The sequence below is a fragment of the Glycine soja genome, chromosome 7, assembly GCF_004193775.1.
Source record: "Glycine soja cultivar W05 chromosome 7, ASM419377v2, whole genome shotgun sequence".
NCBI classification, from domain to species: Eukaryota; Viridiplantae; Streptophyta; class Magnoliopsida; order Fabales; family Fabaceae; genus Glycine; species Glycine soja.
In genome coordinates, this window is record NC_041008.1 from 4,854,879 (window position 1) to 4,882,801 (window position 27,923).

Below are 27,923 nucleotides of genomic sequence, written 5' to 3' on the forward strand. Positions count from 1 at the left end.
AAAGATCGAAAGATATTGAAGCCATCAACTTTGATCACACAAGTACGCAGTGGACACTATGAAGAAAATATAACCACTGTGACAATAGATCAATACAATACAAAATGTGTAACAGAATAAGTGAGTAGGGATGGAAATGAGTCGAGACGTTTGTCAAGGGCTTGTGGCTTGACCTATTGAAGGTTTGACTCGATTTGGCTTGTTTACAGACTCAAACTTTTAAAAAAACTTTTTTAGATAAAAAGGTCAAAATCAAACTATAAAAAAAGTTTGTTAAGCTTAACATGTCGGCTTGTTTAAATAATAATAATAACTATTATCTATACCATTTTTAAAACATTATGAATGATAGAATGAAGTGACATAAAATGCTTAGAGAGTTTACTTGTATGTGAAAAATTTTCAAAAAGAAAAAGACAAGTTAAAAGGATAATGCAACCAGATTAATACTTCCAAAGAAAAAAATGTTTTCTAAAGATATTTTCAGACAATTTAAATATTTTTTAATATTATGTTCTCTTTTTTTATTTTCTTTTGATATACTTTGTGTTTAAATAACTTAAATTCAATATGATTTTGTTTATCAATTATTTTTTGATTTTTACATTACTTATACAAAATTTTATAAATTTTTTTTTAGTTAGTATTTTACTAGGTTTTAAAATAATTAATTGGTTAAAGACGTCTTTAAACAAACTTTTAAATAGACTCGTAGGTTAAGCCAGACTTTTATGTAAGTCGAGCCGAACCTTTATAAAAAACTTATGACAGGTAATGAATCAAGCTCCAACTTTGCGTATTCAACTCAAATCTAGCTCAAGTCTAATAAAGCTTGACTTGACTTGATTCATTTTCACCCGTAGGGTAGTGATACTGGGCCTCCTAAAGCCTAATTAAAAACAAATTTGGATTACAAGACAATAAAGGGAAATACGTCTAGATATAGTTGCTTTCTAATTATTGCACTTAATCAGTTCCTTTTTACTACATAAGGGTAACTTGCTTTCAGTGTCTCTGCTTTCTTTGCTTGTTTTGAAAATTTTATTTATTGTTTATTTATCGGTAAGAACAAAAAATCTTGTTGGAAGCGACCTTTGCCTCCACTTTTTGGGCAACTTATTACAAGGTAAAACAAACATCAAACCCTCTCATTCCAGCAAACAATATTGGACTAAGACTCAGCATTCCACCATTGCTATGTATCCTATCATTCATTAGCAAAATTACTTGCTCTCTCGCCTGAATATTTAACATACAAAACTAAAAAAATATGGGATACAAAATTGAAGAGAATTAAAATGGTAATGACATATTTCAAAAACATACAACAAGGATTGAAGTTGAGATGCATGTGGTTGAATTAATATTTGATTTATCTTTTTTGAATTATTTTTTTAGAAGTAAAACTTTTTTCTAATTAACTTGAATAGATGCTTTATTTTATTTTAATTTACTTTTGTTTACTTTAAAAAAAAAATAAAGTGTTTTTTAAAATTGTGTCTATTCCAAGTTCTTCTCAAACAAATAGTCAAAAAGAAAATAAAAGTTGATAGATACTTCAATTTCCCTTGTGTTTTGAATGGAAGAAAACTATAGAGAAATCAAAGTACATTGAATGGAAGAAAACTATAGAGAAATCAAAGTACATTGATGTAACTTTGACAACTATCACATCATTTTATAACTTTTAACTAATAATGTTTTCTTAAAACTCACTATTTGATTGAAAGTTTTTTCACATAAATCACATATGCAAAATTTCATATTAATCCAAAATCATTTACTACCTCGTATATATAAATTAAAATCGATGTAATATAAATATTTCAAAATATATTAAAATATGAAGCATTTGATTACCTTTTATTATTATTTAATTTTGACAAAAACGATATTGATAATATATAAATATAATTCAACAATTGGATCAATAAAAATCACATTTTATATCAAGTTATAAAAATAATGTAATAGTTATTAAAATTATATTGGAATAATTTTCTTTCTCTCTCTATATATATATATATTAAATACTTCAAAATGTTTTTCATTTAATTGAGTTTTTATTTTTAATGATTCATTTTTATTTTTAAACAAGGATAGTTTGAGAAGAAAAATTATTCTCTGAGTGGATCGACAAAATTAAATGATGTTTTAGCATAGAGAAAAAGAGAGAGGGGATCAAATAATACATCAAACACTACCCAAAACAAAGTGAGAATAGAGAAAAAGTCAAACTTTTTATAGCAATGTCTTAAATTTAAATGGAAAACGTTGGTTGGCCGTTATTCTGTTATCTCATTTATCTCAAATATAATTGTGTAACAAAATCAAAGTAAATTTGTAACAAAATTCTAATGCAACTAGTTATAATTAAATGGTTATCAAATGCAAAGTGATGTGTACAAAGTCATGCACGAATAGCATTACTCAACTTAAATGCTTTGTCAAATCTATTTTTTAAAATTTTTATTCCACCAACTGAATCTAACAAAATAGCCATGATTTTTATATGCCATATCATAAGCAACAATGCAGTACTGAGAGATCCAAAATCAGAACATTAGCAATGCAAAACAACCACGAAACCCCACATCACACAGTTTTTATTTTATTTAATTATGTTAATGAAAAAAAACACACCAAAATATATTTGCAGCCATCCAAGGTGCATCTTGATACTAAGGCCAATCATTGTTTTGAAGTTTCGTATCCCAAAGACACCTAAAATTGTCTGCTCCTGTCTTGTCATGTCAACATCTGTCTCACAAAAGGACCCTCTGCCTGAACGCACATGAACAATGTTTCACTGTTTATATTCAAAATTCCACATTCCTTCCCATTGCCTTAAACCACAGAATTAAGTACAGTTTATAGAAAAATACTACCCAATTCAACAACTTCATGATTTGATCAGTTATAAACCACATTTTAATATATTAACATATAATGGAAATTTAATTTAATTCCTTACAGTTTATAGCCAACTTGTTACTGTTACATTATTCATGACACCATAAATTTCACCATGACACTTTCAATTTCGTAAGCCTTAGTCAAAAGATCACTTAATTCTCGTCAGATTAACTACCATTTTTTGTGGTAGTCAAGTATGATAGCGTGAAAGACCACCATTTGCCAAGACCAAATACCAAGTTATTTTCTTTTATTTTATTAGCACTCAGAACCCAAAACTAACAAATTTAGCAAAACATCATAACAAAATATATGTAGAAGAAACCGACACATCACAGACAAACAATCCATTAGAGATGGGAAAAGCATATTTGTTTACAAGCTGATGGCACTCTAGGATAAAAAAAAGAAAAAGAAAAAAAAGGGTATTCACAAATATAAGTACCTAAAATCCAACTGCACTACCTATTGCTTTCATATTATATAATTAGTCCACTAATCTGCAGTTGCTTTGAAAGTTCCATAAAATTAAGCAACCTATGCCATCAGATATCTTTCACTTCCCAAACCCCAAAAAAAGTAAAAAAAAAAAAAAAAGCCAAGTTGTCTAAGGCATGTGAGACTGCTGAGTCTCATCCCTATTCTGTGAATCTGGACTCAATAGAATCTCTTCAACCTCTGATGAAGAAGCAGGTAACTTGCAGCATTTCATCTTCTTCAAGTCCTCCCTTGAACAAATGAAAATCCTCTTCACCATGTTGCAGAACTCCCTGCATGTTAGGTGGCACGTGAAAATAAATAAATTAGAGCAAATAGTTTATGGAATGATTGTAAAAAAAAAAATATTACATTGTCATCCAATCTAATGACATGTATGATAAATTTATTAACTTTTACGATAACTATCTTAAAATTCATGTGTACAATTATTTTTTACTAGTTGATAAAGTAAAAAAAAATATATTGATAATGCGTGGAAATTAAACTTAATTTGTTGTTCAATGAAATAAGAAATTGAAAGTGGAGTTGCCAACAAAATTCATGTTACTCACGGCCATGGATCATCACCCGCGAGCATCATATCATTTTCATCATCTGTGAAAGTAACAGCCCATTTGTCTTGTGAACGCAGCTCTCCTCTGATCTCAAACAATTTCTCAAGTTCATCTATGAGATCATCATAGCCACTCAACGTGGTCAAGTCAAACGCACGACCAACAGCAACACCTTGCATTTGCACCTTCTCAAGAATATTAAAGTCAGCATATCCCTCAACTAAGAAACCATTATAACTTAATTAAAAAATGAAAGTGAAATTTGAAGGAAAAAATTGGTTATTAGAGAATGTGACACTCTTGGACTCCTACCTACCTCTACCAATACCATTAACCATTAACCATAATTCTTGAAAGATGACCAAATTTCCTACCCTTTTACATTATTTGACTTTGCTCCTAAATATGAAAGGAATCTCAGATTATTTCATTTCACACAAGGCTGACAATGTGTACCTTAGTCCGCGTCCTCATGGATAGTACAGTGGCCTGCTTGTTCTGCCACTGATTTGGTGATGCCTCAGAAATAATTTGCTTCTGCCCTTTGTTGGACAGTGAATAGTTGGGAGTCTGAACCCTCTCAGTTTCACATGCAGCTGCAGGAATAGATTCTTTGGGACCACTAAGAACAACACTTGAGCTTGGACCTCTCTGTTCCCTCTCTGAAGGAGTAGTAATAACGTTGCTACAATTGTTAGTCAAATTAACTCCAAATAACCAGCAATCAAGGGAGTTCTCAGTCTTTTTCCCATCTTCCACACCGTCGCATGTGGGACCATCACTTGATCTAGATGGAACATTAGGATAACCAGAGATCAGTGATCGTGCCGAAACGCCGTTGTTGCTGTTGTTGTTATTGGGATCAGAAAAAAGGTTTGGAGTGGCATTCAAATGTGGTGAAGAAGGCCATACTCCTTCCATTCGGACTCTAGTACTGATGCTAGAGTTATTAGCATTAATAGGATTGCTATTAATAATGTCTTTCTGCCTCAGAGAGCATGGAACAACCTGATTTTCCTTGCTTTGGACCTCAGCAGCAGCACCTAATTGACTAAGCTCATTGGAAGAACCATGATACCAGAAACCTGAAGCAGCTGAATTGAAAATATCAAAATAATATCTTTAGGTTCATTTAATGTCACACAATACATTAAAGAAGTAAATGAAGATAGCTTAGGACAAGTTTCCTACCAGAAGATAAAACATCAGCAGGCCTAGACCTTTTACCCTTAACTGCTGGTTGTGTGACATTCAAAGCAGTAGAAGCTACAAAAGGCTCTATCTCCCAACAAGAAACTCTATCTGGCCTTGGAATTGTTGCTGGTTCATCCCATTGAACCTAAATGGCAAAAAAAATCATACATAAGCTAAAATGGATGCATACAATTAATTTAAGAGTAAAAGGGTTTTTAAATGGGTTGTTCAGAATAATGTTCAACCTTCAATGAGCGCCACTGAGAATTTGACCACCCTGCAGACACGTCTCCAACCCCAACAATAGTACCGGAAAATCTGACCAAATAATTGCACAGTAATTAAGTACCAACTGGCAAGGAAGGTAACATTTTGAACAAAATAGTAATTGTTTACATGAATACCTTCTCTCAGGTGAGTCATCTCCCTCGAATCGCATCTTGAATCGCATGCTGAGTGAAAATTTATTGTTGACTGCCTCCAGATATTTGTTCAAACCAACAATAAACTGGCTAGTCCTAAATGAATCAAAAGATGTGCGTAAGGGCAAAGTTACACAAATTGGAGGACTATAAGCTAGTGACATGACATATACAATACAATTATTGTTTTTTACAAACCTTGGCTTATAATAAACCAAAAACATTGTACGAGTCATGACAGCATGGGAAGCAGTGGCAAGCACGCCGAGATGCATGCTCTGGCTTGATATCACAGATGAAGGCATAGGACTCTGCTGCCGCGCTAAACGTCTGACACCAACTCTCAATTGTCCATGCTCTCCCCTGCAACAATCAAGTGCAACCTCAGTAGGAGGCCCAAAATAAAAACAGGAAATTATACAAAGCATCAAAATTTGATCTCCAATACCTTAGAAACACAAAAGCATCTCCAGCAACCAATCTTTTAGATGCAACGAAAGTACTCCAACCAGTTGTAAGCAAATGCCTCCTTGGTTGACCTTATCACATTAATGAAAGGGATAAGAAAAATTTGCAGTAATAAAGCAGATATGAGTACTATGTCTCTAGCATTCTTCTTTTGATGCAAATCACAATATTCATTCATTCATTCAGAATTTGAACATGCAACTAAAATTTACTACTCATATCAAAACCAATTTACCCCTATATATATGCTTAAACTTCCACTCAAATCCATGAAGATCCTTTGCTGCCAACTCCTGAGTAGGGGTTGATTGAGTCATGTCCTACAATATATTAATAAAAAGTATTTCAAATTTATGAAATTTTCATTTCTTCTTTTTCAAATCTATTAAACATTTACATTCACTCATTCAGTCTCAGTTAAAGGAAACTCAAAAGGGCTAAATACCAATTCAGGCAGGCACTCAGTAGCATGCTTCCGCAAAACTGAAAATCCTCCATGTGTGCTAGTATCAGAGGCAGTTAATATCTTGCAAAATGAGTGAAACTTCTGTTTTGGGGCCTCAGAAACATTTGGATCAGGGTTTGTAGGCTCAGTTTGCTGTACAAACCACACAAAATAAATCATTTCAAAAACTGTTAAGCTTATAAGTTTTAACACCAGTTTCTCAACTAAAAATCTATTTCCTTGGCACGAGGTTTTTTTTTTCCAAATCATAAAGCAGAATGAGACAGACACAGATCAATAATGAGGGGGAACTCTATTCAGAAAAAAAAAAATGTGACTCGATAACAAAACAGATGGACAAGACTAAACCATGAAAGGATAGGAGACACATATATTCTCACATCTGATTCTGGAAGTAAAGCGATGCAAGCATAAACCTCATCAGTGTCTTGTTCCGCCTACAAAAAAATTAACAAGATTCCACCGTAACTACACGTGAACCGTCACTTCACCAACAAAAGGGAACAAGGAAAAACAACAGCAAAGAGGAACAAAACAACAGTACCAACAGCTGAATGTTCACAACACGGCAAAAAATCTTGGCCGGGAGATTGAAATGGGGAATTTCCTGGTTCAATTCCTGATCCGTAGATGCTTGCAACTGCACAAAAGCAAAAGAAGAAGAAGAAGAAGAAGAAAAAAGAAAAACAACCCAGAAGGCCTTAAAGTCTTCGTATGCAAGTACAACAAGGAAAGAAAAACAATCACAACCCCAAAAATGGCAACAAAATCAAAACACAAAAACAAAGAAAAGAAGAACCATATACATATACATACTTGTTCCATGTGACCTTGAGGGAAGTAGAAAACTCTGTCCCCATTACGAGGAACATCCACCAATGGCCCTGCACATAGCTTCCACAGCTCTCTATACAGATCATCATCCTTCAAACCTGCCACAAAACAAAACCAAGTGAGAAGAGAAGAAACAAGAACACAAGCTCAATGCCCCTGCATGGTCTCTGAGAAAGTTAACAACTTTACTCCACCCCAATTTCCCCAATCCTCACAGGGGAAAAGGGTCATTCACACACCCCTCAAATTTCATCATTAAAAAACAAAAACATGAGCAATTGCTAAATAAACACAAGCATTTCCCTTTTATGCCTCAACTTTCTCAGTGACCAAACAAGGTAATAATCCAACACGAAATTCCAACCACAACAAACTCATTGATTGACCTTTTTCCGGTTGAGAAGTTCCACTACTCCCAGGGCCCCCAAGATTACACTCCAGATGAGCCATTCAACACCAAAACCACACAACAGAAAGAGAAAGCCAACACAACAGAAAGCTCCTTTCACCAACCAGACATGACAGCTAAATGTGTAGTAGTAGTAGTAATGATAATTCCAAACTAAAAAAATACTTTTTTTTTATCTCTTTCTATTCTGTAACCACCAATAACAACTCCCTTGAATTATATAGTATTATTACATGGAGTGGCTGCTTCAAGTTTCGGTTACAGAAAACATGTTGCGGTGCGGTGGCTCCTCTTGTTCGCTTTTTTTTGTGTGTGTGTTTTGCTTTGTTTGTTTGTCTTGGCGTTGTGGTGACCAAGAATCAAAGGGCACTTTTTTTTCCTTCACTTTGAAGCTCTTTTTGAAAAGCTTGTGCGTTTCTGAAAGCCGTTCCCGTTCTGGGTCTTTCTCTTCCTTTTGATGCTGTCGTTGTCGTTGATGGTTTCCCCCAAAAGACCACCTCAATCCAGGTTACCAACTTGCCAACGTTGTTGCTTCCTCATATCACACACAATGCACTCTTCAGTGCTCTCTCTCTCTCTCTCTCTCTCTCTCTCTCTCTCAGTTTGAGAAGTTAAGCACTCATTTCCCTTTACACTACTCTAGTCTATAGATTCAGCTTAGCCTACTGCAACTTATTCTCTCAAACTCATTGGCCACTATTTAAACACACTTTCTTTTTTATTATTAAACTCGGCTATCTAATGATTCATTTAATTTAATATTTAATATTTAATAAAACATTTAAAGTTTCATTAAGAGTTAAATTAAAAGTCCTTGCTAGATGATGGGATACTTTACTTTCAAGAAAAAAATTAAAATAAAAATAATTATCGGTAAGATTTTATTTATTTTTGAATTGAACTCTAAATTATTGTAATAGAATAGGTATTAGTGTAATATTTTAAAACGTTAAAGATGTTATTGTAAGAATAAAAAAAGTGATATTAAATATAAGTTGAGAAAAGAAAATAAAAGTGAAGATACAAGTGTAATTTGTTGGAAATTTTTAATAAAAAAGTTTGTTCTAAGTTAATCAACTAAAGTTAATAGTCATAAAAGAACATGAATGTTGGTATTTAACTTTTTTTAGAAAATAATGATATATACGTCAGTTTTTAAAAATATAACAAGTTTACTCTAATTCTTAGAAATTACACGAGTAGATTGTATTAACTCTTTTAATGATGAATGGTTTCAATGGAAGATACAAGTGTAATTTGTTCTTGGAAATTTTTAATAAAAAAAGTTTGTTCTAAGGTAATCAACTAAAGTTAATAGTCATAAAAGAACATGAATGTTGGTATTTAACTTTTTTTAGAAAATACATCAGTTTTTAAAAATATAACAAGTTTACTCTAATTCTTAGAAATTACACGTGTAGATTGTATTAACTCTTTTAATGATTAATGGTTTCAATGCTTAATAGTTTAGTTAAAAAATTTACTTATAATTTTACACTATTTTTTATTATAATTAAAAAATTGTTTTTTAATTAATTTTAAAACTAAATTTATTATAATTTTATCTTAGAATGAATAATGTAAGAAATTCAACTCAATTTACTCTTTATTTATATATTTTAATTTAATTTTATTTTTAAACAATATAAGACTAAAATATTTCTTAATATTTATCGATACTATAAAAATATTAACGTTGCACTATACAAAAATTAAATTATAAAGTTAACATCAATTTAATAGGCATGATTCGTTTATTTTTATACATAGGAAATTATAGGTATGATATGATAGGTAACACGTCTTAAATTTTATAGGGAATCAAACTTGAGAAACTTTGATGTTGTTTAAGTCTCAAATCATAGATTAATAGTATAGTCGACTTAGTTGAAGCTCATATAAATATTTTAAAATTTTATTGAAAAGTCAAAAGTACTAATGAAGATTTATAAAGAAAGTTTAATGTTTTATATTATTATTTAATTATAAATTACTGTTTAAATTATTTTAAAATTTAATAATTTTATCATATATGATATGTTATGATTGGATGATTACGTTAAAAAAATTATATTAATAACATAATATTTTTTCTCTTATAAAAAAGGTTAATATCATCAATATTTATATTTTTAAAAATTAACATTTTATATTAATCAAAATTTAATGTGTCGTCCTGGCTTGACTGTTTGAAAGACGTATTTGGAATTTTATTTACTCAACATTCAATTTTTTTTCCAATAGAATCGATTGGCCAATCGAGATGTTTCTTTCATTTAGTTTCATCAACTTTAATTTCCATGTTTTTTAAACCATAATTAAAAATTGTACTACATTGACGTTGAATCAAAAGTTAGTAAAACAAAATAGCTTGACGATAAATGTATGAATCTAGGAAGTTTGGGATGCATTTGCCTTCTCCCGATACATCCAAAGTGATCCCTGAAATGGTGAGATCCACCATCATCAATATTTAGAAAAGCATCCAGATTGTAAGGTTTTCATAAAATTATATGATATCCACTTGTGCCACCACAATTTTTTTTTTAAAGATCGAGTATGGCCAGGCACAAAAAAGGACCAGAAAATCAAATATTTAGCATACGTATTTTCAATTCATTTTGAAAGAACAAGTAAACTACCATGAGTTTTTTCTTTCATGTGATTTTATGAACTTTCAATGCTTCTAATTAATGCAAAGGTTTAAGAAGAATTACATTGAATGCTAGTAAAATCATTTTCCCTTGAAACATTAAAATTATGTAGAAGTTTTTTTTTTTTCCTTAAGAGATTACCGTACCTCCCAATTCACTTGACTCAAAGACAAATTCTATTCATGACTACATTCAGTCTAAAAAAATTTTACACCCCAGAAAAATAAAAAAATATCATTGTATCAATCATTTATGTTCACTATAAATATATATCCATTTTTTTAATCTTTTTTCCCATCTTATTTTTTATTTTTTTATTATAATATTTATCATATTATATATCTTTTTATTTTCACCGTAATTCACCTAAAATAAGGTAGACATTGATTATTTTTCATATGTAATTATAGGAAGCTAGAAGACATTTGCTCTGAGCCTCTGACACAACTGATTTATACACTTTTGACTTCCATCATGTGAGTATTTAACCATGTCTATTGGTTATCAAGTATCAACTGATGTTTGCCCATGTTGGGATAAAAACTTAATAACGGGAAAGAAAACTACCATTCACGTTTTTCATAATTTAAAATAAAAAAATCAACTTATTATAAGAATAATTAATCTTAATCATTATATTTCAAGAAAATAAATAATAAAAATAAAAAACTCAGAATTATCTTAAAATAAGTTTATTTTTCTTCATTAAAAATGTTATTATAATATAAATCCAAACTAATTATTATAGTATGCACATGAATACTAAGAGTTCATAACGCAATTAGGACACCATGCAAATGTAAAATTCACCATTATAAGTATTTGAAACCAAGGTGTAGTTTGGTGCTTAGATCAATTCATAGATTTGACCATCCTAATCGAGCTTACTACAAAAAGAAAAACAAACAATTTGGTTTGAATATCCGGTTCATCTTGAAAAGAAAAAATATTTTTTTTATAATGACAACAATAAAACTAAACTTAATATTTTGTACAAATTACTTAAACTTTTATCACTAGGCCTCTACTCCAGAGGATGAAAGGAAAAGGAAAAGAAAAACTGAACTTCCATTAATGTAAAAGTAAAGATACATGAATCTTTTATAATTTTATATATACTTCATCAATATTTTTAATTTTTCTCTATTTTTTTTATCACATTATAAATCCTACCATATTTATATTTTTTTTTTCACTCCCTCTATAAACATTAGATAGCATATTGGATATATATCAAACATTTTTCTTATTCCTTAATGTAGGAGTAATATTGACTTGAGGGTGGGTTAAAGATTTTCAAACTTACAAAATGGACCCAACTTATTTTTTTGATGTAAAAAAGAATATTATTGACATATATTTTTTTTTCATTTTACTTTGATCCTATTTATTTATTTTATTTCTCATCACATCACTTAATTTATAATATTTATCAAATTTTCAAACTTATACTCTTTTTTCTTTTTCTCTTTTTTTCAATCTGTACAGCTAAAAAATAAGGTATACCTCAATAGTTTTCCAATGTAAAACACAATTTAAACACAAAATTAGATTGTGTTTGTTTTTAGGGAGCCGGAGAGAAATTAGAGAAAAATAATATTAATTTTATATAAAATTCATATTTTTTACATTCTATTTTAATTAAAATATTTATTTTGTTATTTCATATTCTCTATTTTTGTTATCTAAAGAATTAAGTATGTATTTGATTTATCATTGTGAGTCTCCGAGACAAACCCTTGAATTGAAAACTACGAATTCATGTTTTTTTTTTTTATAAATATGTATAAGAATGTGTGTTCATTTAATATAATATTAACACAGACCCATCCTAAAAATTTATATTAAAAAAATAGAAGAAGTTGAAGCAAATCCCATCTTGATTTATGTCCCTGGTGATCGAGATCCACCCTAACCTTACATCACAAATGTACCCAATTTAAGGCACCTCACCTCTGACATCGTCCTATGTCTATGCTGTCATGTGTCATCCAACCATTATTACTCAGTCGCATCTTCCTCATCATCGTGTCCAGTTTAAGCCACCATGCTACACACGCATCCTTGTAAGAAAAAAAAAAAATGTCTTGTTTATAAAGTTACTAAATATTTCATCGTTATAAGTGCAGGACATTATAATCCTTTCATTCATTATATACAAGAAATAAATATTCCATATTTACAATCTTTCTTTTTTTTTTTTTAATTTGACTGCCTATATTTACAATCTTAAGAGACTACATGGTTAATATATTTTTCTGGAATCAAAGCGTCTCTAACATTGTTTTATGGACTAATTTGGGTTTTCACCCATTACATCGATTTTTATTTTTTTTCTATACAAGGGAACCAATTACATTGAATGTGAGAAAAACTAAAATATTATAGTATGTATGAATATAAGGAGTCACTACAGTCAATCAATTTTGTTTATTAGTATTAAGAAGACATCTCCATAAAGACTATTTTTTTTTTTGTATTCATATGTCCATAAAGACTATATTGCCAATTACCAAATACTTGTAAATTAATTATTTAAACGCAGTCAAATGAATTAAAGAAAGATATATAGAGCACAAAAAAGAAAGAATTATAGAGAAGACCAGGATTTAAATAAATCAAGATCAAAATTGATAACTTCTAGAAATTAATTAATTTCACCACTGTAAGCAAACGAATATGTAAAAATTTGCTACTTGTCAAATCTTAATTTATTTTGAACGTTAATTATCCTCAAGTGATTTTTTTTCCTTTAAGAATTCAATTTTACTTTTTGCAGTAATTATATCAAACTAGACACATTATTAAGTTTTATGGCAATAATTTAGTAATTCCTCGAGAGATCTAAATTATTTTCTTGATTTAGAGTCTCAAGTTGAAATTTTTATTTTTGTTAAGACTTATGTTTACCTTTTAGCGTGCAGTGTGGTTTACTTTAATTTTTGCTTAAAATTATTTGAATCTAATATAAAAATTATATGCAATTGGATTTGAATTTAATATCAAATTCAAATCAATCTTTAGAGGTTTTTTTCTAATAATTAAAAAGAATTACTGTAAAAAATGTCATGAAATAGATAATAGACGATTGTCACTTGTAATATAGCCTTTTTTAATAGTATTAAATTAATAATATCAATATTCAGTGTGAGTATTGGTGGTATAATATATAATATTAAAATATATTGTATTGATAAATATATTTCTAGTATTATCATTCTAGTTTCTATTATTAAAAAAACATTATAATAAATAATATAAATATTATATAGTATTACATGTAACTATAAATATTTTAATATAAATAAATAATTGTGATTCGGTTCTATTACGTAGACACCAACCGCAAATCGAAATCGGGTTTAACCATAAATCAATTTAATTGAATTCAAAAAAATATTGGTTTGCTTTGGTTTTCGGATTTTTTTAAGTGGTGTTATGATTTTTATTTTGAGTTAGTTTGCATATGAACATTACTACTTCTAGTTCTTTCCTATATAGAAGTTATTGTGAAAAATAAAAGACCCATTAAATTCACAGGAGTCAAGAATTTTAAAATTAATCAAAATTATCAAACATTAATGAAAGACAAATTTAATGTTTTTAATATTTGAATTTATTTTTATTAACATATATCTTAAAAAGTAGAACGATAATTTTGTATTATAAAAAAATAGTAAAAATTTAGTGATCTAACGGAAAAGTGAAAAGAAAATACAAATACTATGGGTATTCTCTTAATATAATAAATCATCGAGCGGATATATTAACTTACGTGAAATTGTTTTATTTTAACCAAAAGATAAAGTTTTATTACTGATAATAATCATATTCGATTGAAACAAAATTATTTTTTATCTCTAACAAGGGATACAAGTGATTTCAAAAAAATTACTTGATCTAATGAAAAATAACACAGAAAAAATAATAAGTGACCACTTACCTGTGACAAAGGTTTTCATCTCAACCCTGCTTAAAAAATCAGGTTTGGAGTGGGTGATAAAACGATTCCATGATTGTATTCTTTTTTCTCAATGTTTCTCTCAAATCAGATAACACATTTTTTTTTATAATTTTTAATTGATTTCCTCTTTTCTTTGTTTTTTTTTTTTATATTTTTTCTTACTTTCTCTGCTTATTCGATCAAGACTTACCTATTACGAAAGAAAATATAGACGAGAAATAAAGATTGGAATGTGAAAAAAGTGGAGAAAAAAACAAAGATGAAGCTAGGACTAGAAGAGTTTTACAAAAAAAGAAAGATTGGAGAGTTTAAAAAGCGATCGATTTTTGCCTAACAGCATAACTATACCAGACGCCCGTTTATTTGCTGCAGTGGTCCCAATTACAGTAAAATAAAAAAGACCCAATATTAAAAGAAGAAGACAGACATGGAGGGAGAGAGAAAAAACATCTTAGTAACATTAATTAGCATGAGAAATAAATATGTTGTTTACAGAAAGAAAAAACTTAAATCCTATTAATAAAGAATAATTTCTTATTTTCCAAACGAATTTCTATTGTTGTCATGATAATACTAGTCTCAGAAAACTCTTATCATTTAATCATGTAGAGTTAAGTGTATTACTATATATTTTTGTTCTTTTAAAAATTTGATGATCAATTTAGTTAGTTAAAAATTTAAAGGATAAAATATGTTTTTGTTTCTAAAAATAATAATTAATTTAGCATTATTTTTTTAAAAAAACTGTCTATTTTTTGTCTCTCTATTTTCTGTTTTTTTTTTTATATCTCAAATGCTATTTAAACGTCTTTTCATTGGTTTACAAATCACTATTTAAAACATTTTAAAGGATCAAAAGTAATATACTTCAAATTTAGAAGCATAAAAAACAAACTTTTCAAAATTAGAGGGACAAAAAGTGAACAATTTTTTTTAAAAGGAATAAAATTGAACTTTGAAAATTTTAGAGGAAAAAAAGATTGATATCACACATATGAAATTTTTTAATTTGATTTTTTATTATAGTCAAATTTAAACACAAATAATTGTGAACATTTTGAATTACCAGCATAAATTAATATCATAATAATTATTTATTACTAGAAAAAGCCTCAATGCATTTTATATGAATTATAGGACTTTTTTATATAAAAAATATTTATGTATCCAAAAGACAATGTTATTTTAATAGGATAAAATTACTGTGTACAAAAAAGTTTCCTTGTCTGACTATTCAACATAATTATAAATTCAAAACTTGAATTCAATATCAATAGTTGGACTGAAATAATTCCGCATTTATTGATCACATACTCCGTAATCCTGATAAATAAATGCTTACTACTACTATACATTATTATTATTTTTACAAATACTACTACATTATATTAGGAATGATGTATTGCCTTTTAAAATAATATTAATTAGGAATGATGTATCAATCTCATCGTTTTAGTTTTACAATAGATCTTTTGGGTGTAGCTTCGTCTTGTTATTGGAGATTCTTCTGTGGGTTGGTAATTAAAATCTGTAGTTCTGCCATCTGTTTGATTCACCCAGGGAAAATTATTCGTCTTCTAGATTCCTTTAGCCTATTGCGCACAAATTTTACAATCTTTATTGGTAACATGAAATACTAATTTTAAGTTAGTTAGAGTTTGAATTATTATTTCCTGTTAATTCCTTAAAATATAGACATCTATTTAAGAATTTCTATTTTTTCAATAGATATTTTTTTATACATATAGACTCAGAGATTAAATCTCCTAATTACATAATTAAGGGACATGATTATTATATCAGTCAATCATATTATTTTTAAGAATAATAAAAATATATTTATTGTTCTTGATACTTATGGTCTATAGATCAAGGGTGAAAAAAGAGCATTAGTCAAATATGCATTAGTAATGCCGCATTAGGCGATGAGATCATATATATGCACAAAATGATCATGCAACTGTCAAAGGGATCGTTCGTGCTCAACAAAATATTAATAAAAATTTCTCATTGAAGGTGTTTTATCCCCTTAACTCTTCCGCTACTTAGCACCTTTTATCTCATGGAATAAATGTTCTGCTAGTTATAATCTTCAAATTAACTTTACGCAAAGTAGATGCCATTCTTAACTTGCATTCACCAATATATATTACTCCTTCACACTACAGTCTACAGTTCATATAAATATCATCAGAAGATGTATCAGTTAATTATAATAAACCTTCTCAATTCTTTCTTAATTTTAAACTAGGTATCATATCTTACGTACCAGCATATGAAAATGGAAGAATATATTAGAAATTAAAAAAAGTTATCAGTTCATAAGAAGATTGTCCTTATTAATATTATTATAACCATGCAAACCAACTAACCATTATCTTTCTGGGGTTAAGAAAAAACTCAATATATTTCGCATGTTTATGCTACAATTATCATCATATCTTCGCATAAAAACACGTATAGAAACATGTATATCCATCTATGCGATATATATGGTCAACTATTAATAAGAAATAGATTAGAGAATCAGTGACAAAATTCATATTCGAGATTGGACTCTTCATTATTTTTATAATGGTGAAACAATAAAAAGATATATTACTTTTTTGTGATGCACTAATGGCACGTAAATGCAAACGCACGCGTGTGATTTGTGTATTCGCATTTGACCAGAGGGAAGAACTAAAAGTCCTCACCAAAGTTGATTAGTTTTTGAAAATCATGAGTTTTTGGGTTGAATGGAAATCTCATAGCTATTGGGAGAGCAATTAAATTAGCAGGAATGCTGTCTGCAGATTAATTAGATTGCACATTCCTTTTGTAGACGTTTCGAATTTGTTTTTGTCCGTTTTCTGCTATTAAGTATCTCTCTTATGAGATTTTTACTTATGACTTATCAGAGTTAGTTTCATATATATGACTTCCGATTATAAAAGTTTCCTATTTTTTCAGAAAAAAAAAATACGAACACGTACACAAAATTATATAATCACAAACCTTGACCTTGATTATCAAGCATAAATAAAATGACCTAGGAGGTGTAATAGTGACATTTTCTTCAAGCACTTATTTTAAATATTATAATAATATTTTTTTTATCACATCATAAATCATATTATATTTATATTTTTTTTCTCTTTCTAGATGTTGCATAAGAATTTGGGATGTCCATCAAACTTTTTCCTTGCAAGATACATAATAAGGTGCCTCTCAAGTAAAAACAATGACTACATCTGCTCCAAAATAAGGATCCCATTTAGGAAAAAATTTACCTCAAAATAAATGTTGCACTTATTTTTTCAATGTAATATTAATTGTTCTTTTTTATAAATATCCCTAATAAATGTCATTTTAATTTTTTATATTAATAATACTCCCTCTCGACTATATATAAGTAAAAATAACTAATTTTATATTAATTAAAAAAATTAGTTCACATTATTTAATTTTATTAACCTCAAATAAAAAATATGATTATTTTTAAAATATTTTTCATTGGAACTTATTATTGTGAATAAAAAAGAATCATTAGAATTAAATGAAGAGTATTTTAATAATGACAGTATTAAATAAGATAAAATTAATTAGATTTACTTATATTTATTTTCAACGTGTAAAATCATTTTTTTGCTTATATATAAGTCTAAAGGAAATACTTTCTTTCAACTATTTAATAAAATTAATTTTGTAAAATTATCACTCTTTTATTTATTTATTAACTTTTTTTAGACTGTAAAATGCCGTAAAATCACAATAGAAGGATTATATAAGAGTAGAGAAACCAAGAACATAATAGCATTAAAAAAACAAGAGGAGAGAAGAGAAGGAAAATATAACCCTTTTATTGTGTTTAAAAAGGTCAAATTATTCTCGATAAGTATAAAATTGATATTATAATGTTAAATAAGCGAAAACAATAATAATTTATATATTTTAGACAGAGGTTATAAGGCCAATTAAAATAAACTTTAATACAACTTAAAACAAGTAATAAAGTTGGTCAAATATGACATTGATGTCATTAAAAACGGAAATTATTTCCAGATAAAATGGTAACTTAAAAATCACACATTTTCAGATTAATTTTGGAGAATAAAAAAAAAGTAGAGAGAAGAAGATGAAAAGTGTTGTTGATTTCAATATTTTTTCAAACAATCACAGGTGTAAAGGGGAGATATATGAATTTAAGTGTAAGAATAATAACATTTAAAAAGAAATAAAGTTGAATGAGACACCTTATATATTATCTTGTCCAATTTTATTCGACTCATCAATGGGACCCTATGGGAATGTTTGTGAACCTCTGTAAATCATATAACTATGAGATCGAATTTACCTTTTTTGTAGTGTGATAATGATTGGAAATTTGAAGGCTAGTTAAAAAATCTAACACAGTTAATTATTTTGTTTGGATAATACTTCCCCTCATTTATTTAAAATAAGTACAAAATTTATATACATATACAAGTAAGTTTTAGCCTAAGCAGTGTTGAACCATCCTTTTAAATTTGACACATTTAATTTTCTAAGTCAATTCATTGAAAACAATTGCGCTCGTTACACAACAAGAAGTTGACGGTCATAAATTAATCACGTACATTTCTTTAAGCATTTGCAAAATACTACTCACTAAACATACAACAAAATATTATTATTATTATTATACTTTGACTAATAACAACACCGAAACATTGTTATTTTAACCTAAACTTCGTGGGATGCCTCAAAGAACAATCTTGAATGCATAATGACCCTCTTGTGGGTATAATGCATTTTGACATTTTCATCAATGTTGCACTCATGAAAATCCTTCTCTCTATGACTGACCCAAATTTGTCAATAATTAAATCCTGGTTCCACAGTGTTTGACACAATAATAACATGGGGACAAAAACCTGGCTAGAGGACAGACCAATAACATTGGGGTACTTCTACTGTGGAGAAATTGTTGTAGTGGCATTGGTTGGGGAAAGGCCAAACCTTCCACTCTTTCACTAATGTGCCTTCGGCACAATCACATATACACCAAAACAAGTGGAGTTTAATCATGTAAACTCTTCACATTAATTATTAAGACACCACCATTAGGAAGGACCATTATTGCCAACAATTATGCAATTTATTTTTCATTGAGATATGGAATGACTTTTGCCCCCTCTTATGGGCTACGCTTTTTTGTTTTTTTTAATAACGTGTTTTTCTTTTGACCCTTTTAATATAAATGTGTAAATATAAATAGGGTTGCCAAATCAATAAATAGCAAAAGCCGCATTAACCATATCATATAAATTCCATTCAGCTGATCTGTAGATTCCATTTAGATTAGGGATCAGATCCCTCCATTAATCAAAGATTAGCGATTGGATCATTTGGTAATAATTTCTTTGAATATTGCTAATTTTGTCCTCGTGACTTGACCTGACCTAAGTGATTCTATTCCCCCAAAATTAATTTTTTAATTTTTCGCATAAAGCCAGTATCTTGGGGGAATCTTTTCAATTCTTCCGATCATTAATTTGGATTGGGCTGTGAAAATAGACCCTTTTTCTTCTCTATTGTCTCTATGGCTCAAATGGGTAGAGAGAGAGAGAGTTGACCTCATTTTCCTATTTGCACACAATGCATTGCTTGCCTTTAGCTAGGGACATAAATACAGTTTTGGTGGGGCAAGTGATTTGAATGCATACCCCATGTGTAGACCAAATCAGTTTGTGTTTCTTCGCTTCCCCAAACCGTACACATCACACATGATGAAGCACGACATAGGCACATTAATTCTCAGGTTTGGTTTCTTTTTATTTTTTATTTTTTGGCTAATCACTTTCTTTTTGACATTGGTCAATTCTACTATTTTTGTGTGTGTGTGTGTGGTAATTGGGGTTTGATTCATCTAGCTTTTGGTGCAATTGATGTCGGAATTTCATGTTAAAAACATGTGAAGACAATCATGGGCAATTGGGTTAATATGAGCACTCTCTCCCATACTACTCCATGGGTGGTGGGTGGGTTAGCACTTAGCACCATGGCTTACTAATTTTAAGAATGAATGTGTGGGACCCATTTCTCTTCCTTTTTTCACTTCCTATTCTATAACTTTCTAAACCACACATTTCATTATGTTTTCAGCTGAAAGGCAAGGATGTTTGAATATTATCGTCTTTTGAGCAAAAATGTGGATTTTATATTGAATAAGACTTGAAACGTCATTGACTTTTCCAGAGAATTAGATGCTTAAACGTGGGTTTGCTTTTCAATTAGACATTATTGTCATTTTTTTAACATAAAAGTTAGGGAATAGAATTACTTGTCTCGTACCAATTAGATATTTTTATATTTAAATTTGAGTCATGCAATGTTGTAAGTAAAAAGTACTGTAAGAAGCTAATTCAATTCATGAATAGAAAGTTCTCTCTCTCACACACACACACAGTGACGAATCAAACTTTAATTAGTGTGTTTGAGAGACTTAACTAGAAATTTTCATTTGTTGATAACGAATTACAATTTTTTTATTTTGTGCTATTAACCATGTACGGAAACTGATATTTGTATGTTACTGCATATTATTAATATTTTATTACTAGGGATCCAAGAGGCTTGGACACTAACATAGGATAATACAATAATAGAACCAAATTTGATGCGTCGTGTTACATACGACTCATTCTTTGAAGTATATATACATTACATTATACAAAGATGGGAAACTTCTTTCATTCATTCATGAAAAAATGTACATTGTTCGTAGCCAGATATCTTTAAATTTCATATACTTCAAAATACTTTGTAAAATACATAAAAAATTGTATAACAAATCATTAATACTACTACTATAAAAACAAAATGATTTGCATTTTAAATTATCTTAAAAATAATTTTATTTACGTATTAGTAAAATAAAATAAGGAATTGCAACTGACCTCTTTGTGTGTAACGAAAATATACAACTTTTAAAGTCGTAAGTTTTCCATGATCATGCAATATATTATAAATTTAATGTTTAGGTGTATTAAAAACTATTGTTTGTCATGATATAAACTATAATTTTATTTAATCACAATATATTTATCTTTATATCAATTTATATATGATAAACAAATTATTATTAAAGTTGTCATGTGATTTTGATTTTATTTAAACTTTTTCAATTTATCACTTCATTTAATTTAAATTTATTAAAATTTTATTTATGTGCCGTATATGTTTCTTGACTTTTTTATGCTTGTAGCCTTTCAAATTTTATTCTATTTTTTAAAAATTCTACTTTAAAAAAAATATATAACATGAAAAAATCAAAAGAGAATTTGGATACGTAAATTCAAATAAATGAAAAGCAATAAACACTACACGATTCTGTATTTTTATTTTATATATAATTAAAAGATGTTTTTATAATTTATTAAAAATTGATATATTTTTAATTACTATTTATTTATAAATTAAAAAATAACAAAAATTAAAAATTAAAATGTGTGTGTGTGTAGTATTATACATAGGTAGATACATGTAAATGAGGAAGATAGTGTCGATTTAAATAATAATGGTCCATGAGTACAATAAGAGGAAAGAGTTCAAATTATAATCAATACGCATGTTATTATCCAGATAGATATAGATAGATCAGGATGAGGATGTCTATTTTTTTCTGGTAAAAAAAAGTTTAGATTAGGATGATGATGTCTATTTAAAGATCATTGTCTGTTTGAACAATAAGATTAAAGAATTTAAATTATAATAAACAATAATGTTAAATTAGTAATTTTTTATTTTTATCCATGGTAATTTTTTTTTTCTTATTTTATATAATTATTTTTTAATTTGATATTTTCTAGAATTCGTATGTGCATCTAAAGTGCACATAAATAGGGTTTTTTTTTTTTTAATCTTTTACAATTCTTAACTCATTTCAATATAGATTGATTTCATTCCCAGCCCATCGAACTCTAGTCCAGAAAATTATGGCAGAAAAGCCCACTTCTTATATATTGATTGACACTATCTTAATGCTTGTTTAGTTTAATACTGTATTTTTTTTCAGAAATGATTTATTTTTAATTTTTTGAAGGGTTTGTAAAAAAATATTATTCTCTGAAATTTATGTGATTTTAAACATGCCCTTAAAGGTTAAGCTAAGGCCAAATTACTAAATAAAAATTAAAAAACTTTAACTACATGTTATTCTTCTATTGTAATCAATGTACAATATTTTGATCCTGGAAATTATAAAATATTAATGATTTTAAGATTAAAAAAAAGAAGCATTTAAAGATATAGGAAAAAGTTAATATAAAGTTTAAAATAACGATAAAGAAATGTCAGTGACACCCTAAAATTTTTAACACTCTTTTAATATTCTCTACATGATTGACTGATTTTTTTTTAAAAAAAAATTATCAATTTTGATAGGTTTTAGATCTAGATTAGAAAAGAAAATCATTAAATGAGAAGTCAAATTTAACAAAAAGTGTGTTTCCAATAAATTTCAATCAATTACGTAAAGTGTTGAGTTAAAATTTACTTTAAAATGCAAGTTTACACAAATGACTGCACCGAAGATATGGATTACAATTTGCTCACAGGCATGCATGCTGAAACAGCAGGAAAATAGGAAAATGGGAATGGGAAGAAGCATGAAAAAATTTACATTAAGATCCCAACAGACCAAATCGCACTTCAAGACACATGCTTACAGTGTTCAAAATGGGACCGATAGGAAATTCAGTTCAGCATTCATGGCACTGACAAAAATGGATGATGATAATAGCCACCAAAACCTCCTTGTTTCAATGCAAGAAGTACCTTTAGCTAGCTCATAAATGTTGAAGAAGGCTGAGGGACCCGGACAGTAATTCCTCATTGTATTCCAGCATTCAATCCTGACAAGTATGATGAAAATACCTTACTAGACAAATCACTCGATTGACTCATTAATCATGATCAAACAAGGCCTAAATTAGATAAAATAAACTCTTGTAAGAAAAAAAAAAAAAATTCACAAGTTATATACCTGAAGTCTTCTAAAAGTTCTTTCATGCGACTTCTCTAAAAGTTAACGTCCATAACTTGATTTTAACGTATGAGAAAAGTTTGATTCAATTACTTTCCTATTTATTTTTTTAAAAGTGTTTGTGGAGAAGCTTTGTCTAAATTGGGTGACAGAGTATAACAAAATTACAAGACAGCAGCACACAGCACCAGAGAAAACATTTCCTGTCATTCTGATATCAACCACAGAATACTCCTCATGCTAAGAGACTGATTTGAGAAAATGTTTCTGTTTTCATTTTCAAAGTCCACTTTTAATTACAAAAATATCTCCTTGTTTTCATTTCATTTTTGAGAAAACAATTTCCTATTCAAAACTTTGAAATAGAAAAAAATATGAAAATAAGGTAACATTTGTTTAATAAATACATAAAAATAAAAACCAAATTTTTCCTAAAAAACAACAGTTCGTAAAACTTTCGGTAAGCAAATCCCATAAACAATCCATGGATGGGAGCAAACAACTTTTCAGCCAGTGAAGAAATAAAAAGATTGATTAAGCATATGGTTAAACAAAAAGAATGAGAAAGCACAAAGAACCATATGGAGCTTGTTCGTGTGTTTTAGGTAGCAAAATTCAGCTGCCTTAGAGATTGAGGAATTGATAAACCACAATAATTGCAGACTATGAAAGTCAATGATGAGCATTACAGAAAATGCTGGGCTACTGCAATAAGGTTCACATTCCAATCTTTCATCCTGACATCAATTAAAAAGTTTTCCGCAAGTTTTTTTTGTTAAATCCTCAGTAAAGTAACAATTTTTACAGCAACATGGCAATTATCCCTTGTTTGTTTGGGTGTAAATAGAGTGGAAATACATAGGAAGGAGGGACAAAGGGTAGAAATACTAAATTTTCACCATTGTTGGAAAGGTAAAAAAAAAGGAGAGAAGCTATTTCTGTTGGGGACCTACTAGAAAATACTTTCTAAATTGGAACGAAATGGGAGGGACATGATCTCTCTTTTTTCACTATATTTCTATCCTTACTATTTTTTTTCCTCTCTATTTCATTCCTTATCCAAGCAAAGCATTAGTGTTCTACCTAGCCAAGCGAAACCAGCCAAGAGAGGGAAATGTACTAAGAATGATCCCATAGCTTCCAGAGTTACATATACCCCATTATTGTGAATTTCGATCCTTAGAAGGCAGCATAACAAATATATTGATGATTAAAAAAAAATGTTTGTTAACAATGAAAGCAGATAAAATTACAGCAATAACAAAGAAGCAAAATTCCACTCTAAAAAGGGGTCAAGCATTGATAAAGCTAGATTGATATTTTAGTCCAAAAGAACTCTGATGAATACAGAATAATAACGGGTAAAAGGAGAAAGTAACTTACTCAAACTATTGAAAGATTGTAAGTGTTGCAAAGCTGAAGCAATGCTGCTTGATTTGCAGGATCAACATTTTCACTGATGACCTTAGGATACCTCCCAGGTGAAAGTGCAGAAAGTCGGGACAATGATGCCACAAAAAACTCCTTGGGATCTCTTATATCTTTAAGTGGATCTTCTTCTTTCTTTCCAGCATTATAAAGAAGAACAAAGGTGGTGCTATAACCCGCATTTTCTGTTATATCTGGCATGTCAGGTTCCTCCTGAACTCTATCCTCTTCTGGCCGAGAAAGGAGTGTGACTATGCTGTCCACCATCTTACCCCAGGACACAGAAGCTGCAGGATCCAAAAGAACTGGAGACTCACAGATGAGTCTGGTTGAGGCAACTGCAGTCAATTTGAGTTCTATAGCTCCTGTAATCAGCTTAAGATTAGGAATCCAGAACTGATTCAAAATCACAACAAAAATATCAGGCTGGACACTGTTCATAGTATCAACAACATTTGCAGCACCATGCTTAATCAGGAAGAGAGACATAAATATCAAGAGAGACTTGATGAGCTTTACTGTCCGCCTTTTCTGGAGCTCTCTGAAAAGTGCGGCCCAAATGTGAGAAATATATGGTTTAATAGCATTATACTCAAGACTTTCAATGACAGTGTTAAGCACATAAAATCCTTGTTCAGATGTGCTTGAAGCTTGGATTAGTGTGTCAAATATGCCAAGCACTTTGGTCAGCCTATCCCCTTGGGTGATCTCATTCGGTGCCTTTTGAAGGAAGGCCTGGAGCAGACGCACAAGTGCAGGAACATTTGAGGCTCTTTTCCATGTTTCAGGTGACAATAGAAGCTCAAATATCTGCATGTAGATTGGAGGGATGGGTGGCCTGTTTAACTCAACAAGCTGAGCAAGCAACTGAAACGTGTATGGTAAAAACTCAGTCACATCATTGGTCAATATTACTTCAAGCCTAGGAAAAAGGCTTGCTTCAAAAACAGATACAAGAGTTGAGTCCCCCTCACAAGCCCGCCTAACAAGAATGGCTACTGACTCAAAGAGATAGTGATTGAATGTGGGATTTTTTGGATTTCTGCAAACTTCAGCAAGAAGAGAGCCCAACCCTTCAACGCAAACACGTGCAACATCAATAGAGATATCCGCAACAGCAAGAACCCTCATAATACATTTCATTACATATTGATTCTCTTCAGACTCTGGGAGCTTAAAGGCACCGAAGAGATTGTTCATCAGCACAGGGAAAATTGGATTGATATCTGCTGAAGTATAACGTGCTCCACCCCCCTCATCCTTCACCAACAGGAGTTTTTCAATACAGCTTGCAGAATAAGAATGAACAACATTTGACTCTGCAGTAAGGAAACGAACCAAATCTGGAAAAAATTTCAATGCCACAGGCTTCGATATTTGCGTCCGGAACATAGTAAAAAATTTGAGTGCACCGGCCTTGAGCATAGGATACCCATTCACATCTGCACTTTGCAGCTCGGGGACAATCACAGACTCAAAAAAGCTCTGAACATCAACGAGTTCCGTGGAGACAACACTAGCCCCAGCCTTCTTGGTTGCAAGAGAAACCACCAAGTAAATAGCACAATCCTTGTCCTTCCAATTTGTCCCAGGGTTAGCAGCATACGAACTCAACAAATTCTGTATCTGCGCAGAAACAATGCTTTTCACAGCATCCCCATAATACATCGCAATACCCTTGAGCAACTCACAAGCAATCCTCCTCCTAGTATCAAGATCACTCCCTTCCATATCCCTCCTAATAAACTCAATATAATTCATCTCAAACAGCTCCTCATCATCCTCCCTCAACCTCACATTCGGTATCACAATACATTGGCAAATCTGCGGTATCACCCCATCACTCGCAAACAAAGTATGGTGCACGCTAGTACTAACTGTGGTCAAAAACTTAATCGCGGTAATCGCAAGCCGGTCCCGGCTGGACGACTGTGACACATTCCCAAGCAAAGTCCACACAGCAAGAGCAAAATCATTCAAGAACCCCTGAAACTCCTCCTCATTCTTCTCCATGTAGAGGTTAATATTCTCGCAAACCGCGGCCCGAAGCTCGTCAACAAGCGCAACACCATCAGCACCACTGCTCTCAAGAGCAGGGTAGCTAGTGGTGAGATACTTCCTAAACTCACCCATCCACTCTTTCATGTGATCCTCGAAAAACTCAGGCAGCTCCTGAAAATTCAGCGAGTAGAATATCCTGCAGCACAGCCTCTGCGACTCAAAGAGCGGGCGCAGGTTCATGGCGCCAGCGTCAATCAACGACGCCGTCTTGAGGAAAATCTCCAACAAAGGAGAGGCGAAGTTGTCGAGACAGTACTTTAAGTCCAGTAATAGGTCATTGGTTTTATACTGAAACCTAAATTTCTTGAAAATAGAGTTAGCGGTGCCGAGAATACCGTTAATGGAGGCGTAATCGGAGGACTGGGAAGCCTTTTGGAGATTTGCGATGAGTTCAGGGAGAAGAGAGGGCCAGGATTTGGGGAAATCGTGGTGACCGATTAGGGCGAGGGCTTCGCTGAGTTGAGATTGGATTTTGGGGGTGGCGGAGAGCATGAGGGGGACGATTAGGGTTTTGATCTGGTCTTTCTCGGGGTCGGGGACGGGGGAGTCGTCGGAGGCCCAGCGGAGGCGGAGGTGGTTCTTGAAGTTGACTGCGGCGGCCTGGCGGATCTGATCGTCGATGGAGGGCTCGGCGACGAGGCGGAGGACGGCGAGGGCGTAGTTGGGGCGGTCGGCGGCCTCGGCGAGGGAGGACTCGGCGCGGCGGCGGGGCTCCGGCGAGGGGGAGAGAGTGTGGAGGAAGCATTCCGAGAGGAATTGGAGGGTCTGAGGGTTCCACTCCATGGTGAGGTGATGGTGGCTTGCTAGGGTTTATGGGTTTGGGAAAGAAGGAAAATGAATCAGAACAAGACTGAAAGGGAAAATGGAGGGATTTTGATTTTGAAGGTTTATGTTCTTTTTTCAAGGAGTCCTGCGAAACCGTGCATTATTATTTAACTTTATTTAAACATTAATCGTCTTAAATAATTTATACGTAAATATTACTACCATGTGTGAAATTTTCCTTTAAAAACATCATAGATGAAACTTTATTTATTTTAAATAT

At 30.7% G+C, this 27,923-nt stretch overlaps 2 protein-coding genes across 3 annotated transcripts; both read right to left on the reverse strand.

The window, feature by feature from the left end:
- Nucleotides 1-3,231: 3,231 nt before the first annotated feature.
- On the reverse strand, nt 3,232-8,440 carry LOC114418300 (auxin response factor 18-like). Of its 2 annotated transcripts, none has more exons than XM_028383578.1 (14): nt 7,742-8,440; nt 7,338-7,453; nt 7,066-7,161; nt 6,902-6,958; nt 6,501-6,653; nt 6,291-6,375; nt 6,036-6,126; nt 5,786-5,950; nt 5,570-5,683; nt 5,411-5,483; nt 5,163-5,310; nt 4,428-5,056; nt 3,969-4,156; nt 3,232-3,686 (listed from the first exon to the last, which is right to left on the reverse strand). In XM_028383578.1, the coding sequence occupies exons 1-14, from the start codon at nt 7,803-7,805 to the stop codon at nt 3,524-3,526; spliced, it is 2,142 nt and encodes a 713-aa protein (XP_028239379.1). In that variant the 5' UTR covers nt 7,806-8,440; the 3' UTR covers nt 3,232-3,523. The 2 variants fall into 2 exon arrangements, with proteins under 2 accessions (XP_028239379.1, XP_028239378.1); XM_028383577.1 differs by having other exon boundaries at nt 4,428-5,065.
- A 14,411-nt stretch (nt 8,441-22,851) lies between these two features.
- Nucleotides 22,852-27,789, reverse strand: LOC114418302 (exportin-2-like). The gene is made up of 2 exons (XM_028383581.1): nt 24,773-27,789; nt 22,852-23,258 (listed from the first exon to the last, which is right to left on the reverse strand). The coding sequence occupies exon 1, from the start codon at nt 27,659-27,661 to the stop codon at nt 24,773-24,775; it is 2,889 nt and encodes a 962-aa protein (XP_028239382.1). The 5' UTR covers nt 27,662-27,789; the 3' UTR covers nt 22,852-23,258.
- Between the last annotated feature and the right edge of the window lie 134 nt (nt 27,790-27,923).